Source organism: Ylistrum balloti, unplaced genomic scaffold (assembly GCF_031769215.1).
Source record: "Ylistrum balloti isolate Yb309-2 unplaced genomic scaffold, AGI_CSIRO_Ybal_v1 Utg370450, whole genome shotgun sequence".
Lineage (NCBI taxonomy): Eukaryota > Metazoa > Mollusca > Bivalvia > Pectinida > Pectinidae > Ylistrum > Ylistrum balloti.
In genome coordinates this window covers 575,540-593,865 of record NW_026782299.1, presented here as the reverse complement: position 1 = coordinate 593,865, position 18,326 = coordinate 575,540, and the positions used below count along the sequence as shown (strand labels likewise).

At 33.1% G+C, this 18,326-nt stretch overlaps 1 protein-coding gene across 1 annotated transcript in view; it reads right to left on the bottom strand.

Annotated features, from left to right (window-relative positions):
- Positions 1-18,326, bottom strand: part of LOC132554929 (uncharacterized) — a 44,054-nt gene that overhangs the window by 7,868 nt on the left and 17,860 nt on the right. Inside the window, exons 6-17 of the mRNA XM_060219258.1 lie at positions 18,022-18,130; positions 17,312-17,383; positions 14,574-14,660; positions 14,320-14,381; positions 12,497-12,929; positions 12,133-12,321; positions 11,766-11,844; positions 10,082-10,234; positions 9,160-9,599; positions 5,844-6,004; positions 5,380-5,548; positions 1,963-2,039 (exon numbers count right to left, since the gene is read on the bottom strand). Coding sequence (XP_060075241.1) covers positions 1,963-2,039; positions 5,380-5,548; positions 5,844-6,004; positions 9,160-9,599; positions 10,082-10,234; positions 11,766-11,844; positions 12,133-12,321; positions 12,497-12,929; positions 14,320-14,381; positions 14,574-14,660; positions 17,312-17,383; positions 18,022-18,130 — 2,031 coding nt within the window. The remainder of the gene's footprint in view (positions 1-1,962; positions 2,040-5,379; positions 5,549-5,843; positions 6,005-9,159; positions 9,600-10,081; positions 10,235-11,765; positions 11,845-12,132; positions 12,322-12,496; positions 12,930-14,319; positions 14,382-14,573; positions 14,661-17,311; positions 17,384-18,021; positions 18,131-18,326) is intronic.

Below are 18,326 nucleotides of genomic sequence, written 5' to 3'. Positions count from 1 at the left end.
CACATAAATGTGATTATAAACACATAGTGAGTGTAAATTTACTCACACATAAATGTGATTATAAACACAAAGTGAGTGTAAATTTACTCACACATAAATGTGATTATAAACACATAGTGTAAATTTACTCACACATAAATGTGACTATAAACACATAGTGTAAATGTACTCACACATAAATGTGATTATAAACACATAGTGTAAATTTACTCACACATAAATGTGATTATAAACACATAGTGTAAATTTACTCACACATAAATGTGACTATAAACACATAGTGTAAATGTACTCACACATAAATGTGATTATAAACACATAGTGTAAATTTACTCACACATAAATGTGATTATAAACACAGTGAGTGTAAATTTACTCACACATAAATGTGATTATAAACACATAGTGAGTGTAAATTTACTCACACATAAATGTGATTATAAACACACACATAAATGTGAGTGTAAATTTACTCACACATAAATGTGATTATAAACACAGTGAGTGTAAATTTACTCACACATAAATGTGATTATAAACACATAGTGTAAATTTACTCACACATAAATGTGATTATAAACACATAGTGTAAATTTACTCACACATAAATGTGATTATAAACATAGTGAGTGTAAATCTACTCACACATAAATGTGATTATAAACACAAAGTGAGTGTAAATTTACTCACACATAAATGTGATTATAAACACATAGTGTAAATTTACTCACACATAAATGTGATTATAAACACATAGTGTAAATTTACTCACACATAAATGTGATTATAAACATAGTGAGTGTAAATCTACTCACACATAAATGTGATTATAAACACAAAGTGAGTGTAAATTTACTCACACATAAATGTGATTATAAACACATAGTGTAAATTTACTCACACATAAATGTGATTATAAACACATAGTGTAAATTTACTCACACATAAATGTGATTATAAACACAGTGAGTGTAAATTTACTCACACATAAATGTGATTATAAACACATAGTGTAAATTTACTCACACATAAATGTGATTATAAACACATAGTGTAAATTTACTCACACATAAATGTGATTATAAACATAGTGAGTGTAAATCTACTCACACATAAATGTGATTATAAACACAAAGTGAGTGTAAATTTACTCACACATAAATGTGATTATAAACACATAGTGTAAATTTACTCACACATAAATGTGATTATAAACACAGTGAGTGTAAATTTACTCACACATAAATGTGATTATAAACACATAGTGTAAATTTACTCACACATAAATGTGATTATAAACATAGTGAGTGTAAATCTACTCACACATAAATGTGATTATAAACACAAAGTGAGTGTAAATTTACTCACACATAAATGTGATTATAAACACATAGTGTAAATTTACTCACACATAAATGTGATTATAAACACAGTGAGTGTAAATTTACTCACACATAAATGTGATTATAAACACGTAGTGTAAATTTACTCACACATAAATGTGATTATAAACACATAGTGTAAATTTACTCACACATAAATGTGATTATAAACACATAGTGAGTGTAAATCTACTCACACATAAATGTGATTATAAACACAAAGTGAGTGTAAATTTACTCACACATAAATGTGATTATAAACACATAGTGTAAATTTACTCACACATAAATGTGATTATAAACACATAGTGAGTGTAAATCTACTCACACATAAATGTGATTATAAACACAAAGTGAGTGTAAATTTACTCACACATAAATGTGATTATAAACACAAAGTGTAAATTTACTCACACATAAATGTGATTACAAACACAAAGTGTAAATTTACTCACACATAAATGTGATTATAAACACACAGTGAGTATAAATTTACTTTGAGATAAATACATAAATAGGAGTTATTCTCTTTAAAAAGATATCTTTAAAACATGTTAGATAAAATTATCCTAGAACTTACTTCATGGCAGCCAGGTACAAAGGTGTCTTCTTATCACTTGTCTTTAGTGAAATGGTGGCTCCCAGGGCAAACAGGATCTGCAAATTACACCAGTCCTATGTCAGCCAAGGTTTTAGAGTGATCCAAGTTACATATTGTTTGTTTATAAAAAAAGCCATGTGTAGTTTGTGTTAAATATGATTTTTCAATTAAAAACCTGAGAGCGAAAACTGCCAGTCACAGATCAGGGCCAAAGCTGTTGAATATTTGACACTTGTAGTTTGTATGGGTCAACTTTACAAGTCCAAAACGAGGTGGCTGAGAACGGCTATTTTTAAGAATTTCTGTATGTAACATGGTCAATTACCACTTTATCTAACCATATTCATTTTAATCATATTCAATAAATACATTTTATTTCAAATTTATTATTTATATTTGACAATTCATTTGGAAATTGTGCAGTTTGAGCTAAACATTTCCTATACCTGATACAGGTGCATTCATTACTAAATATGGAATATCTCTGTGCCACATGGAGAATTTCAACTAGGTTACATGAATTACAGGTAAATAAAGAATCACAGGTAAATAAAGACTCCCAGGTAAATCACAGGTAAATAAACAATCACAGGTAAATAAACAGGTAAATAAACAATCACAGGTAAATAAAGACTCCCAGGTAAATCACAGGTAAATGAAGACTCACAGGTAAATGAAGACTCACAGGTAAATAAAGAATCACAGGTAAATAAACAATCACAGGTAAATAAACAAGCACAGCAAAACAAACAATCACAGGTAAATAAAAGATCACCGGTAAATAAAGAATCACAGGTAAATAAAGAATCACAGGTAAATGAACAATCACAGATAAATAAGAAACCACAGGTAAATAAAGAATCACAGGTAAATGAACAATCACAGGTAAATAAAGAATCACAGGTAAATGAACAATCACAGATAAATAAGAAACCACAGGTAAATAAAGAATCACAGGTAAATGAACAATCACAGGTAAATAAGAAACCACAGGTAAATAAAGAATCACAGGTAAATGAACAATCACAGATAAATAAGAAACCACAGGTAAATAAAGAATCACAGGTAAATGAACAATCACAGGTAAATAAGAAACCACAGGTAAATGAACAATCACAGATAAATAAAGAATCACAGGTAAATGAACAATCACAGGTAAATAAAGAATCACAGGTAAATGAACAATCACAGATAAATAAGAAACCACAGGTAAATAAAGAATCACAGGTAAATGAACAATCACAGGTAAATAAAGAATCACAGGTAAATGAACAATCACAGGTAAATAAAGAATCACAGGTAAATGAACAATCACAGATAAATAAGAAACCACAGGTAAATAAAGAATCACAGGTAAATGAACAATCACAGGTAAATAAGAAACCACAGGTAAATAAAGAATCACAGGTAAATGAACAATCACAGATAAATAAGAAACCACAGGTAAATAAAGAATCACAGGTAAATGAACAATCACAGGTAAATAAGAAACCACAGGTAAATGAACAATCACAGGTAAATAAGAAACCACAGGTAAATGAACAATCACAGGTAAATAAGAAACCACAGGTAAATAAAGAATCACAGGTAAATGAACAATCACAGATAAATAAGAAACCACAGGTAAATAAAGAATCACAGGTAAATGAACAATCACAGGTAAATAAGAAACCACAGGTAAATGAACAATCACAGATAAATAAAGAATCACAGGTAAATGAACAATCACAGGTAAATAAAGAATCACAGGTAAATGAACAATCACAGATAAATAAGAAACCACAGGTAAATAAAGAATCACAGGTAAATGAACAATCACAGGTAAATAAGAAACAATCACAGGTAAATAAAGAATCACAGGTAAATGAACAATCACAGATAAATAAGAAACCACAGGTAAATAAAGAATCACAGGTAAATGAACAATCACAGGTAAATAAGAAACCACAGGTAAATGAACAATCACAGGTAAAATAAAGAAAATCACAGGTAAATGAACAATCACAGGTAAATAAAGAATCACAGGTAAATGAACAATCACAGATAAATAAGAAACCACAGGTAAATAAAGAATCACAGGTAAATGAACAATCACAGGTAAATAAATAAAGAATCACAGGTAAATGAACAATCACAGATAAATAATAAACCACAGGTAAATAAAGAAATAATAAACCACAGGTAAATAAAGAATCACAGGTAAATGAACAATCACAGGTAAATAAAGAATCACAGGTAAATGAACAATCACAGATAAATAAGAAACCACAGGTAAATAAAGAATCACAGGTAAATGAACAATCACAGGTAAATAAGAAACCACAGGTAAATGAACAATCACAGGTAAATAAGAAACCACAGGTAAATAAAGAATCACAGGTAAATGAACAATCACAGAAAAATAAAGAATCACAGGTAAATGAACAATCACAGGTAAATAAAGAATCACAGGTAAATGAACAATCACAGATAAATAAGAAACCACAGGTAAATAAAGAATCACAGGTAAATGAACAATCACAGGTAAATAAAGAATCACAGGTAAATGAACAATCACAGGTAAATAAAGAATCACAGGTAAATGAACAATCACAGATAAATAAGAAACCACAGGTAAATAAAGAATCACAGGTAAATGAACAATCACAGGTAAATAAGAAACCACAGGTAAATAAAGAATCACAGGTAAATGAACAACCACAGATAAATAAGAAACCACAGGTAAATAAAGAATCACAGGTAAATGAACAATCACAGGTAAATAAGAAACCACAGGTAAATGAACAATCACGGGTAAATAAGAAACCACAGGTAAATAAAGAATCACAGGTAAATGAACAATCACAGATAAATAAGAAACCACAGGTAAATAAAGAATCACAGGTAAATGAACAATCACAGGTAAATAAGAAACCACAGGTAAATAAAGAATCACAGGTAAATGAACAATCACAGGTAAATAAGAAACCACAGGTAAATGAACAATCACAGATAAATAAGAAACCACAGGTAAATAAAGAATCACAGGTAAATGAACAATCACAGGTAAATAAGAAACCACAGGTAAATAAAGAATCACAGGTAAATGAACAATCACAGGTAAATAAGAAACCACAGGTAAATAAACAATCACAGGTAAATAAGAAACCACAGGTAAATAAACAATCACAGGTAAATAAGAAACCACAGGTAAATAAACAATCACAGGTAAATAAGAAACCACAGGTAAATAAACAATCACAGGTAAATAAGAAACCACAGGTAAATAAACAATCACAGGTAAATAAGAAACCACAGGTAAATTAACAATCACAGGTAAATAAGAAACCACAGGTAAATAAACAATCACAGGTAAATATAGAATCACAAATAAACAAGTAACTTTAGATGGCTCACCATCATACAGTTGACATGTCCATTCATGGCTGCCAAGTGCATGGCTGTGTAACCTGTAGGAGTCTCAAGGTTTAGGCTGGATTCACCTATCGCCAGCCACTTGACTACATCTATATGACCATCTGTGGATGCAAGGTGTAAGGGTGTGCGTCCACTCTCATCCTTCGATCTGGTGAGAGAGAATGAACCACTGTAAATTTTATCTCAATTTGATAAAAGAAATTTGAAATAAAAATCAAGAAAAGGCATTAACATTTGATAAAATAAAGATTCTGTTAATGAGTGTATGAAGTCTCAGAAATATCATTTTGAACATCTATACTAAGAAAAATTAAACAGAAAAACTTGTGTTCTCCAAAGAATAAAAACCTTTTATCCAATTCATCAAACATGTCTTCATCCTAAATATCTCTACCAACAAGTGTTTGTTTTCATAAATCTATAAACAAAAGACAAAGCCTTACTCCTTCATTTCTGGGTAGTGTTGTAGTAATTCTTGTACTCGAGCTAGATTTCCTGCCTGTGCTGCCTCATGAATGGTGGGCCCTGCTAGTACTCGCTTCCTTTTCAAAACCTCCTCATCAGTTCTCGTCTTAGAATCTTCCTCAGCAGCCTTCAGTCCTACCTGTTGTTACAATATAAACTGATAATACAACAGTATGCCATTGAGAGAAATAAAGACCAAACATTAGATATTCAATAACCCAATTACAAATTATTTCTCTTTGTTTCTTTCTTTATTTAATTTATATAGAACATGTTGAAAACTTAACAAGCAGAGCCTCTCAAAGACATTTTATCAAATGTAGGAACATCTTATCAGATGTAGAATTTATGCTATGTTGTGAATATATTATTTATTATGAAGTCAGTCTGTTCAGGGGTTAATCATTAAAAATTGTACATAGGCCTACTCTGTTGACCTGTACATTACCTAAAGGTCATGACCTTTGATAGAGTAGGTCAATGGAGGTGTTTTAGATTTGATTTGTAAGTTTATCTGATTAAATAAATTTCTCCAGACTTCTACAGAAAAATTTGAACGTGTTTTAAGGCATTCATAGAGAAGAAACGACTTCCTGTTGATTAGTGAAGCACTTCTGGAAAAATAGAACAACTCCTTATAACATCTGGCACTTCTTAACAAGAGGTCCAGAGGGCCTGTATCACTCAATTGGATGTTTATGCCCAGCAATGCATGTTTATAATTTAAGTATCTTGAACATTTCAAAGTTATGCCTAAGCCTAGCTAATTAGGCTAAATGATTAAATCCCAGCTGAGGGTTGGGCCAAGACCCCTTAACATTATAGCTGTGTTTTCCCTTAATGCCCAGCAATGCTATATATGGTAACAAGTTGGGGATCACAACTGTTCACAAAATATAATGAATTACATACCATACAGTATTGACCCCACAACACCACTTGACCTCTTGACACCAGGGTCATAAATTTCATAAATTCGAAAGAGGACTACAAGTATTTGTAATTCACTGGGGCATTACTTTGTGCTACTTGTAGAAGCAAAGAAGAAGATTTTTTAAAGATGACACCATTTTTTATCTATTTGGTCCCATCCCTCAGGCCCCTGAGGATGTAGCCCTACCAATCTCATATCCCTGTGATATTTCATGACAAATTGGCCCAATAATTTTTAAAAGTTGCTGGACAACAGATAACAACACTTGGCCCTTCAGATCTGATGAGCTAAAAACAAAAACATCCTTAAGGCATTTTAGAGAGATGGTATTTGTTAGGTAAAGCACTTCTAGAGAGTAAAATGAAAAAATCTAACCATTATGGATAGCTAATGTCAGGCAGTAGAATTGTAAGCTTATATTGTTGATATTTCAAATCCTACAGCACTCAAACAAGGAACGTGCTTTAACATAACCTAGGTTATTTATTGATCTGATTCTTTCTACTGACACCATATTATAATTTTGGTGTCAGTATAACCGTTCCGCTTTACATCTGATTGCAAAGACAGATCTATAGCAACAGATAGAGCTTGTTATATACTAGGTATGATAAACAACGGAGGAAAAGCATGAATAACATACTGAAGCAGTCAGCTCAAGTAAGCAACTGTGGCAGACTCAGACAGGAAAAATAAATCACTACAAATAAGCCAAACTTTTAAAAACAAAATATAATTCATAAAAATAAAATAAAACGCCAAATTGCTATGAACTGGGAGGTCCTTTGCAACGTAACAATTCAAAGAATACAAACAAAACCATTTTAATGTAAGAAACCACATGGAAACCCGTTCTGAATCTGCCACAGAGAAAAAAGATCTTCAAACAATACTTGTAAAGAAATCACAACTGAAATGAGTATTTCTCTAATCATACCTTACTGGATGATGACTAAAACAAAAATAGCATCGCTTGGTGAAGCATACAACATCAGATATATTGTACTCATGCAGGTAGGTGGAACACTTGTAAAGGAAGACAACTCAAGCAAGCACACTGGTTCAGAACATGGCTGTTTTGATTCATTTTTTTTTTCATTTTTTTTTCAGTAATGAAATATGGACAGCATGCTGATCCATTTTGCTGTGCAAGCCTTGATAAATAATTTCAAAGCCTGAACAAACATTTACAGATCTGTCTCAGTTAAAGATCTTACATGTCTGGTAATTTCTACCGTTAAAAAGTTGACTATATGGTTGTTATTAATACATGAAAACAGCCCATGTCATAAGCTTCTACACATTACACTGCACATTTTCTGATTTAAGTTTCTTTTGAAAACTTTCTTAACAACCTAAAGTACTGCAACAAATTAAACTGTATAGTTATGTCAGGGCTATATATAGATCTTAAATGATGTGTGTCTCTATAAAGGAAGGGCTTTATATAGATCTTAAATGATGACTGTTTCTATAAAGGAAGGCTTTATATAGATCTTAAATGATGACTGTTTCTACAAAGGAAGGCTATATATAGATCTTAAATTAAGACTTTTTCTAAAAAGGAAAGGATTTATATAAACTTATAGACTTTTTCTATAAAGGAAGGGCTATATATAGATCTTAAATGATGACTGTTTCTATAAAGGAAAGGATTTATATAAACTTATAGACTTTATATATATATAGATCTTAAATGATGACTGTTTCTATAAAGGAAAGGATTTATATAAACTTATAGACTTTTTCTATAAAGGAAGGGCTATATATAGATCTTAAATTATGACTGTTTCTATAAAGGAAAGGATTTATATAAACTTATAGACTTTTTCTATAAAGGAAGGGCTATATATAGATCTTAAATGATGACTGTTTCTATAAAGGAAAGGATTTATATAAACTTATAGACTTTTTCTATAAAGGAAGGGCTATATATAGATCTTAAATGATGACTGTTTCTATAAAGGAAAGGATTTATATAAACTTATAGACTTTTTCTATAAATCCTATAAAATAATTTTCTTGTAATTTGATTTTTTCACCTTTGATCTAACAGTGTCTAAGGTGACAACAAATGGAATAATAGTAGTGACTTTTATAATGTCTACAGTGCTTATCAAAAGGCTGGTATTTTGTTGTCTAGTTCAAGCAATATTTTACTTTTCTACCAATTAAAATCTATTAAAAGCATTTACTTAACAGGTTTTTTTTCTAATTTAATTACTGAAAAGCATCTCTATGCAAGACTGCACATTGTAACTTCAACAATTCTTTGGGAAATTTGGTGCATAACCCTACCATCAGTGATTCCATAAATGTTATTTGTAAACCATATTGATAACAACCCTAGAATCCCTTACCTTATAACCCTCCAGGAAGTCTTCACGCACTCTGCTGCTGGTATCCTCTGAGGTAGTGGAATCTACGGAAATGTTAGCACGCACAGAGTCAGATTCCTTTGGAGGCGCTCCTTTGCCATCTTGGAAAAGGAACGTAGGTCCTGAACCACGTGTATCAAAAAATTCATCTTCATCTGGTTTTTTAAGAGGTGATAAAGGTCTAATTTTTGGGGTTCGGTCAGTGGACCCCTCACTCGAACTGTCAGACGTATAACTACTCTCTGAGTCAGAACCACGCTCAAAGTCCTTTTTGCGGTACTTAATGTCCTTGCCCCCTCGTACGCGTACAGAGCTCCTTGAGGATTTAGAGTCATCATAACGTGCGCTACCTCGAGGTGTAGTCAATTCTGTTTCAGAATCAGACATTGATCGTGTGCTACTATCATCATCTCCATGTAATGCTGAAAAAGTTCATGGGACTTGTTTAGTAACATGATTACAATGTTTCTTCAAGACCTTTATGATGTAAAAAACTCAAATTACAGTTTTGTAATCAGACTGAGTAGTTGGTGTTAAAGATAAACATCAAAATATCATTTTTAATAAAAACAAGGTGAGCAGGGCCCTACATAGAGATATCCCATACCCTAACCCCTGTGTCACAAGGTCAAGAGTGCCCTTGACCTTTGCCCTTGACCAATGACCACCAAAAGCTGTAGACTTTGGAGGTATGATGCTGAGGTGTGAATATGAACCAAACTCTGTTCAGGAGTTCATGTGGTGTCTTGTACACAAGGTCATCATGGATGTATGCGTGGTCTCACCATAGTGGTATTATTACATCAAAACATTTCACAATAGAACAAAAACAAAGTATGTACCAGCCCAATAATAGTTCACTGTTAAAGTCACATCAGTACATGTTTCAGTGAGACAATTGTACCTTCTATAAAAGCACGGTCCCTGTCCATTTCCAGCACACGATAAGTCTTACGATCTCCGTCATGGGCAGACAGCCAACGTTCACAATTAAATTCGTAGATCCTCTTATCATACATGTCATATACTGTGACTCCTTCTAAGTACCAGGCATCACCTACACACATAAAATAAACATTGTACTCTATAATGAATATCAAGCATCACCTACACACATAAAATAAACATTGTACTCTATAATGAATATCAAGCATCACCTACACACATAAAATAAACATTGTACTCTATAATGAATATCAAGCATCACCTACACACATAAAATAAACATTGTACTCTATAATGAATATCAAGCATCACCTACACACATAAAATAAACATTGTACTCTATAATGAATATCAAGCATCACCTACACACATAAAATAAACATTGTACTCTATAATGAATATCAAGCATCACCTACACACATAAAATAAACATTGTACTCTATAATGAATATCAAGCATCACCTACACACATAAAATAAACATTGTACTCTATAATGAATATCAAGCATCACCTACACAAAGCCCCTGTATACTACATTGAGTACCAGGTATTGTCTACACAAACAATGCCCTTGTTCTCCATGTTGAGTACCAGGCATAGTAAACCCCTATACTACATAGACAAAGCCCCTGTACTACATAGACAAAACCCCTGTACTACATAGACAAAACCCCTATACTATATAGACAAAACCCCTATACTTCATAGACAAAACCCCTATACTATATAGACAAAACCCTTATACTACGTAGACAAAGCCCCTGTACTACATAGACAAAACCCCTATACTATATAGACAAAACCCTTATACTACGTAGACAAAGCCCCTATACTACATAGACAAAGCCCCTATACTACATAGACAAAACCCCTGTACTACATAGACAAAACCCCTATACTACATAGACAAAACCCCTGTACTACATAGACAAACCCTTATACTACATAGACAAACCCCCCTTATACTTCATAGACAAAACCCCTATACTACATAGACAAAACCCCTATACTACATAGACAAAACCCCTATACTACATAGACAAAACCCCTGTACTACATAGACAAACCCTTATACTACATAGACAAACCCCCCTTATACTTCATAGACAAACCCCCCTTATACTTCATAGACAAAACCCCTGTACTACATAGACAACCCCCCCCCTATACTTCATAGACAAAGCCCCTATACTACATAGACAAAACCCCTATACTACATAGACAAAACTCCTACACTACATAGACAAAACCCCTATACTACATAGACAAAGCCCCTATACTACATAGACAAAACTCCTATACTACATAGACAAAACCCCTATACTACATAGACAAAGCCCCTGTGCTCTATAAGTTATTGATATCAGCAAAGATATGCTATTCTGTAAAAAGTCTTTTTTTTAACAATTTGGTAATTCTTATCCTGAGAACTGGGACATAGATAAATTAAAAGATTAATTATAAAATACAAAAACAGTTGTTGGAACACTGAAACTAGAACAGTGACGATGTAGCACACAAACAATAAAGGTTGTGTAGAATGTTCATTATATACAATGTCAGCAATTTTAACAAAATATTAAGCCAACTTCCACAAACAATTAATCTCCCCAAGGATAGATATACAGGTATTCATACATACGCAGAGAAGTTCTGTCATGTCCGATTTTGATTTGACGAAGTTTTCCCACATGATGACAGGCTAACACAAAGAGATCCTCCTACAATGTAAACACTCAGACTCAGTGTGGCCTTATATAGAGAGATTCAGTGGGTACTACTTAACAGACTTAATGAATACTGATATACAGAGATTTAGTGGGTACTACTTAACAGACTTAACGAATACTGATATACAGAGATTTAGTGGGTACTGATATACAGAGATTTAGTGGGTACTGATATACAGAGATTTAGTGGGTACTGATATACAGACTTAATGAATACTGATATACAGAGATTTAGTGGGTACTGATATACAGAGATTTAGTTGATACTGATATACAAACCTTGCCCCTCTGGAACATGACCAGGTGTCGTTTGGAGTCTTGGAGAACAAATTCCTTTGTGCGGCCCTTATTTCCATACATTGTAAGTTTGACCTCAATATTGGAACTGGCACTAGCTCCAGTCCTGTTTCCAGTTCTAACATAAATCTGATATTCTGCCCAGTCACCTTGCTTAATCTCTTCATCCAGCTGTTACAGATCAACACAGATAAACATTTCATCAGTACAAGGTACTTTAAAGTCAGTTAGATCTTGATACAGAATAAATAGGAAAGGTGACAGTGGCTGTACTAAATGTTTTTACTGAATAAACAGGAATAACGATATAATTATATAAAGATCAGAAATAAAACAAGTAACATACTGGATTGTAGTTCTCTATCATACGGGTCTCGGTCTGTATGCTGACACTGTCCCCAGCTTGTGTAGAATGGCTGACCTTGACATCCTCCCTAATATCTGTGTCCCGAACGTGTATCACTGTAGACTTGTGAGTGGCAGGTCTATCCCTCACACTAACACCACTAGACGTCTTTGTTCCAATATCACTGGAGCTTCGGTCAGTGGTTGATGCTGCCTCACTGTCCAGTGACTCTGACCTATGTGACCTGCTAGTTATCTCTGACCTGTCCGATTTAGGGGATCGGTCAGACTTTTTGGATTGGTCTGATTTCTGTGACCTTGATGATCTGTCTGACCTTGCTGATCGTTCTGATTTTTCAGGGTGATCTGATGTTGTTGTAGTTGTGGCAGTGGAGGGCCTCATTACCTTTTTAATGACAACACGTCTTTGTTCTCTGCTCAGAAAAAAACATCAATCCATAGTTAATTCAATGACAACATGGTGACAAACTAACACAACACTAATACAAAGAAAATGAATTAAATTAATCTAACACCTATAGTACAGTAATCATTACAACCAGGAACGTGGTACAATAACACTGTTCATTACAACCTGGGACGTGGTACAATAACAGTAATCATTACAACCAGGGACATGGTACAATAACACTGTTCATTACAACCTGGGACGTGGTACAATAACAGTAATCATTACAACCTGGGACGTGGTACAATAACACTGTTCATTACAACCTGGGACGTGGTACAATAACAGTAATCATTACAACCAGGGACATGGTACAATAACACTGTTCATTACAACCTGGGACGTGGTACAATAACAGTAATCATTACAACCTGGGACGTGGTACAATAACACTGTTCATTACAACCTGGGACGTGGTACAATAACACTGTTCATTACAACCTGGGACGTGGTACAATAACAGTAATCATTACAACCAGGGACATGGTACAATAACACTGTTCATTACAACCTGGGACGTGGTACAATAACAGTAATCATTACAACCTGGGACGTGGTACAATAACACTGTTCATTACAACCTGGGACGTGGTACAATAACAGTAATCATTACAACCAGGGACATGGTACAATAACACTGTTCATTACAACCTGGGACGGTACAATAACACTGTTCATTACAACCTGGGACGTGGTACAATAACAGTAATCATTACAACCAGGGACATGGTACAATAACACTGTTCATTACAACCTGGGACGTGGTACAATAACACTGTTCATTACAACCTGGGACGTGGTACAATAACAGTAATCATTACAACCAGGGACATGGTACAATAACACTGTTCATTACAACCTGGGACGTGGTACAATAACAGTAATCATTACAACCAGGGACATGGTCCAATAACACTGTTCATTACAACCTGGGATGTGGTACAATAACAGTAATCATTACAACCAGGGACATGGTACAATAACATTGTTCATTACAACCTGGGACGTGGTACAATAACAGTAATCATTACAACCAGGGACATGGTCCAATAACACTGTTCATTACAACCTGGGATGTGGTACAATAACAGTAATCATTACAACCAGGGACATGGTACAATAACATTGTTCATTACAACCTGGGACGTGGTACAATAACAGTAATCATTACAACCAGGGACGTGGTACAATAACACTGTTCATTACAACCAGGGACGTGGTACAATAACACTGTTTATTACAACCAGGGACGCTGTACAATAACACTGTCCATTACAACCAGGGACGCTGTACAATAACACTGTCCATTACAACCAGGGACGCTGTATAATATCTTTGATTTGTTTTGAACCTACCCTTTATTGTCTTCAGAGGCGTTGTGTCTGGAGTGTTTTGGTGAATAGCTATCATCATATGCCTACAGACGAGAAAAAAACATGTTTAGACATGATCAACCATACTAAAACACATAACATCAACAATTAAAGCGTTTAAAAGTTCAAACAGAACAAATCCGAAGTGGAAATTTTCTTCTAATTTGAACAATGAAAGTTATGATGTTTTTATAATACTCAGGAATATTTCAGTATGATGAGTGACTATCACTTACTGTTGGTTTTTCCTTCTCGTTCATGTGTCGTCTGCCATGAATATCCCAGGTATATTTTGCTGTTGATGGTCTTTTCTTTTCTTTGGCCTAGAAAACAATTTAAAAGAAATAATCACATAAAACCCTCCTTCTAATTCATACATTGTACTTATCTGTATACATACATTGTACTTATCTGTATACATACATTGTACTTATCTGTATACATACATTGTACTTATCTGTATACATACATTGAACTGATCTGTATATATACATTGTACTTATCTGTATTTATACATTGTACTGATCTGTATACATACATTGTACTTATCTGTAAACATACATTGTACTTATCTGTATACATACATTGTACTGATCTGTATACATACATTGTACTTATCTGTAAACATACATTGTACTTATCTGTATACATACATTGTACTGATCTGTATACATACATTGTACTTCTCTGTATACATACATTGTACTTATCTGTATTTATACATTGTACTGATCTGTACACATACATTGTACTTATCTGTATATATACATTGTACTTATCTGTATACATACATTGTACTGATCTGTATACATACATTGTACTTATCTGTATACATACATTGTACTTATCTGTATACATACATTGTACTTATCTGTATACATACATTGTACTTATCTGTATACATACATTGTACTGATCTGTATATATACATTGTACTTATCTGTATATATACATTGTACTTATCTGTATACATACATTGTACTGATCTGTATATATACATTGTACTTATCTGTATACATACATTGTACTTATCTGTATACATACATTGTACTGATCTGTATATATACATTGTACTGATCTGTATACATACATTGTACTTATCTGTATACATACATTGTACTTATCTGTATACATACATTGTACTTATCTGTATACATACATTGTACTTATCTGTATTTATACATTGTACTTTTCTGTATACATACATTGTACTTATCTGTATACATACATTGTACTTATCTGTATTTATACATTGTACTTATCTGTATACATACATTGTACTTATCTGTATACATACATTGTACTGATCTGTATACATACATTGTACTTATCTGTATACATACATTGTACTTATCTGTATACATACATTGTACTTATCTGTATCTATACATTGTAATTTGTACAGCATTGTATTTATATATGGTATAATACACACTGACATGTGTTAGGAGCTCCACATATTCTAACACTATAAATTAAGAGACTTGGAAGATAATTTAATGACAATTATTATAAGATGGTCTGTAAACAATAGCTACCATTGTAGTTATAAACATGGGTGATGTCCCAAGCAGATTCAACAGAAAATCCTTCTGTTGTACCTGACACTGTACAGGTCACTATAAGCTAGTGGTATCAAACTACTACATGTATCTACATTATAAATGTCACAGTGACCTACTTACCTTAAGGTTTTCTACAGGAATATATACCAACTGGTCATCTAGCCCAGGAAGTGACCTCTCAGTCTATGTGGACATGGCAAGAAGTGAAGGGTGGAGCACATGCAACCATACCAGGCACAAGAAGTAAGCAGAGTGGATAGCCATATAAGGACATGCACATAACCAACAAAGATATTCTACAACTACTGGCTTGTTCTACTATCTACATTACTAAAAGTGAAGAAATTGGTGAAGGGAGTGTATACTTCAGCTGACACTTCATAGCATATGATATACATTATATTTGTCTTGTCATATTTATATAACATTATATTATATTGGTCTGGTCAGATCTATATAATATTATATTATATTGGTCTGGTCAGATCTATATAATATTATATTAGTCTGGTCATATCTATATAATATTATATTGATCTAGTCATATTTATATAATATTATATTATATTGGTCTGGTCATATCTATATAATATTATATCAGTCTGGTCATATTTATATAATATTATATTTGTCTCATCATATTTATATAATATTATATTGGTCTAGTCATATTTATATTTTGTATTTGACTAAGCCAAGGGCCATATTCACTGTTATATTAACCAACAACAGTTATGAGATTGACATCACATACTTTTTCTATCCATCATTAGACCTATATTACCATTAGTACAGACCTATATTACCATTAATACAGACCTATATTAACATCAATACAGACCTATATTACCATTAGTACAGACCTATATCACCATTAGTACAGACCTATATTACCATTAATACAGACCTATATTACCATTAATACAGACCTATATTACCATCAATACAGACCTATATTACCATTAGTACAGACCTATATTACCATTAATACAGACCTATATTACCATCAATACAGACCTATATTACCATTAATACAGACCTATATTACCATTAATACAGATCTATATTACCATTAATACAGACATATATTACCATTAATACAGACATATATTACCAATATAAAGTCAATGGTTCTATTATAATCAAACTAATACACAATCTGTATTATAGAAGAATGGAACATCACAAAATGTTCACTACTAGGTATTTTCTTTTACCAGAATGTCCTGTTGCAATTGATTTACAACTATATTTAACAAACCTGTTAACAGACTGCTTTCAGGAACATACAACAACATACTAAATTTTTACTACTACTACATACTACAAATTGGTGTGATTTAGAGCAGAAATTTATAAACAGATACACATGCGGTGACACTAGTAACGAGATAAAGGAGGCTACATACCTCAAAAGGTTTAGGAGCAGACTGGCCTCTCTTTGGACTAGGAGGACGCGGCTGTATGATGTCCACAGTTTCCTGAAACAAAGACACATGAAACAGGCTGGTGTCTGTCTATATAGATATGATGATTTAACCATCAGATGTATGTTACCTGTAGATGATCAGTGAGCCACTGTAGAATTCTGTGCTGGTGATGACACCATTATCATATCAGTAGGACATTCATCATGATATTAGCCTAAATCAGAACAGCCATAACAGCTACAGGACCATTTGCCTACGTAACCATGGGCATTGATCTGAGGTGTGTGGTTCAAAGCTCCCTACCCATATCAGTTTATCTGTCACAAGAATCTAAGAAACAGATCAGTCTGTGCTGTCATGGTTTTTCTGGATGGCATATTGACCTTGACCTGTTAGTAATCATGACCTACATCACACCAACCTTGACCAGTAAAAATGACCTACATCACATTAACCTTGACCAGTTAACATGACCTACATCACATTAACCTTGACCACTTAACATGACCTACATCACATTAACCTTGACCAGTTAAGATAACCTATATCACCACATTAACCCTGCCCAGTTAACATGAACTATATCACATTAACCTTGACCAGTTAAGACAACCTAAGTGACTATGATCATGTATATACCACCTAAGTAAGACTTTAGACATTAACTGACATCAATGAATGGCACTTACTGTGGCTACTAAAAGTTTGGTTGCGATGTTAACAAGACGCTGAGCCTCGCCACGGGTGATATTTTGTGAAGGAACACTTCTAAGTTGAGGCCATCCTCCCTTTAAAGCTCTGTGAGAATACAAAATCATAACATGTTGATTATTGTTTAAACATTTGAAATGATAAAGTATAAAACCTTAAATGGTTTTAAAACTTCTAAAGTGCAAAAACAAATATCATATAGAAAGGAAATCTATCAACATTTTTATGATCATTTAGACATTCAAAAATACCAATAAAAATCCAGTAACACTGCATTTAGAAA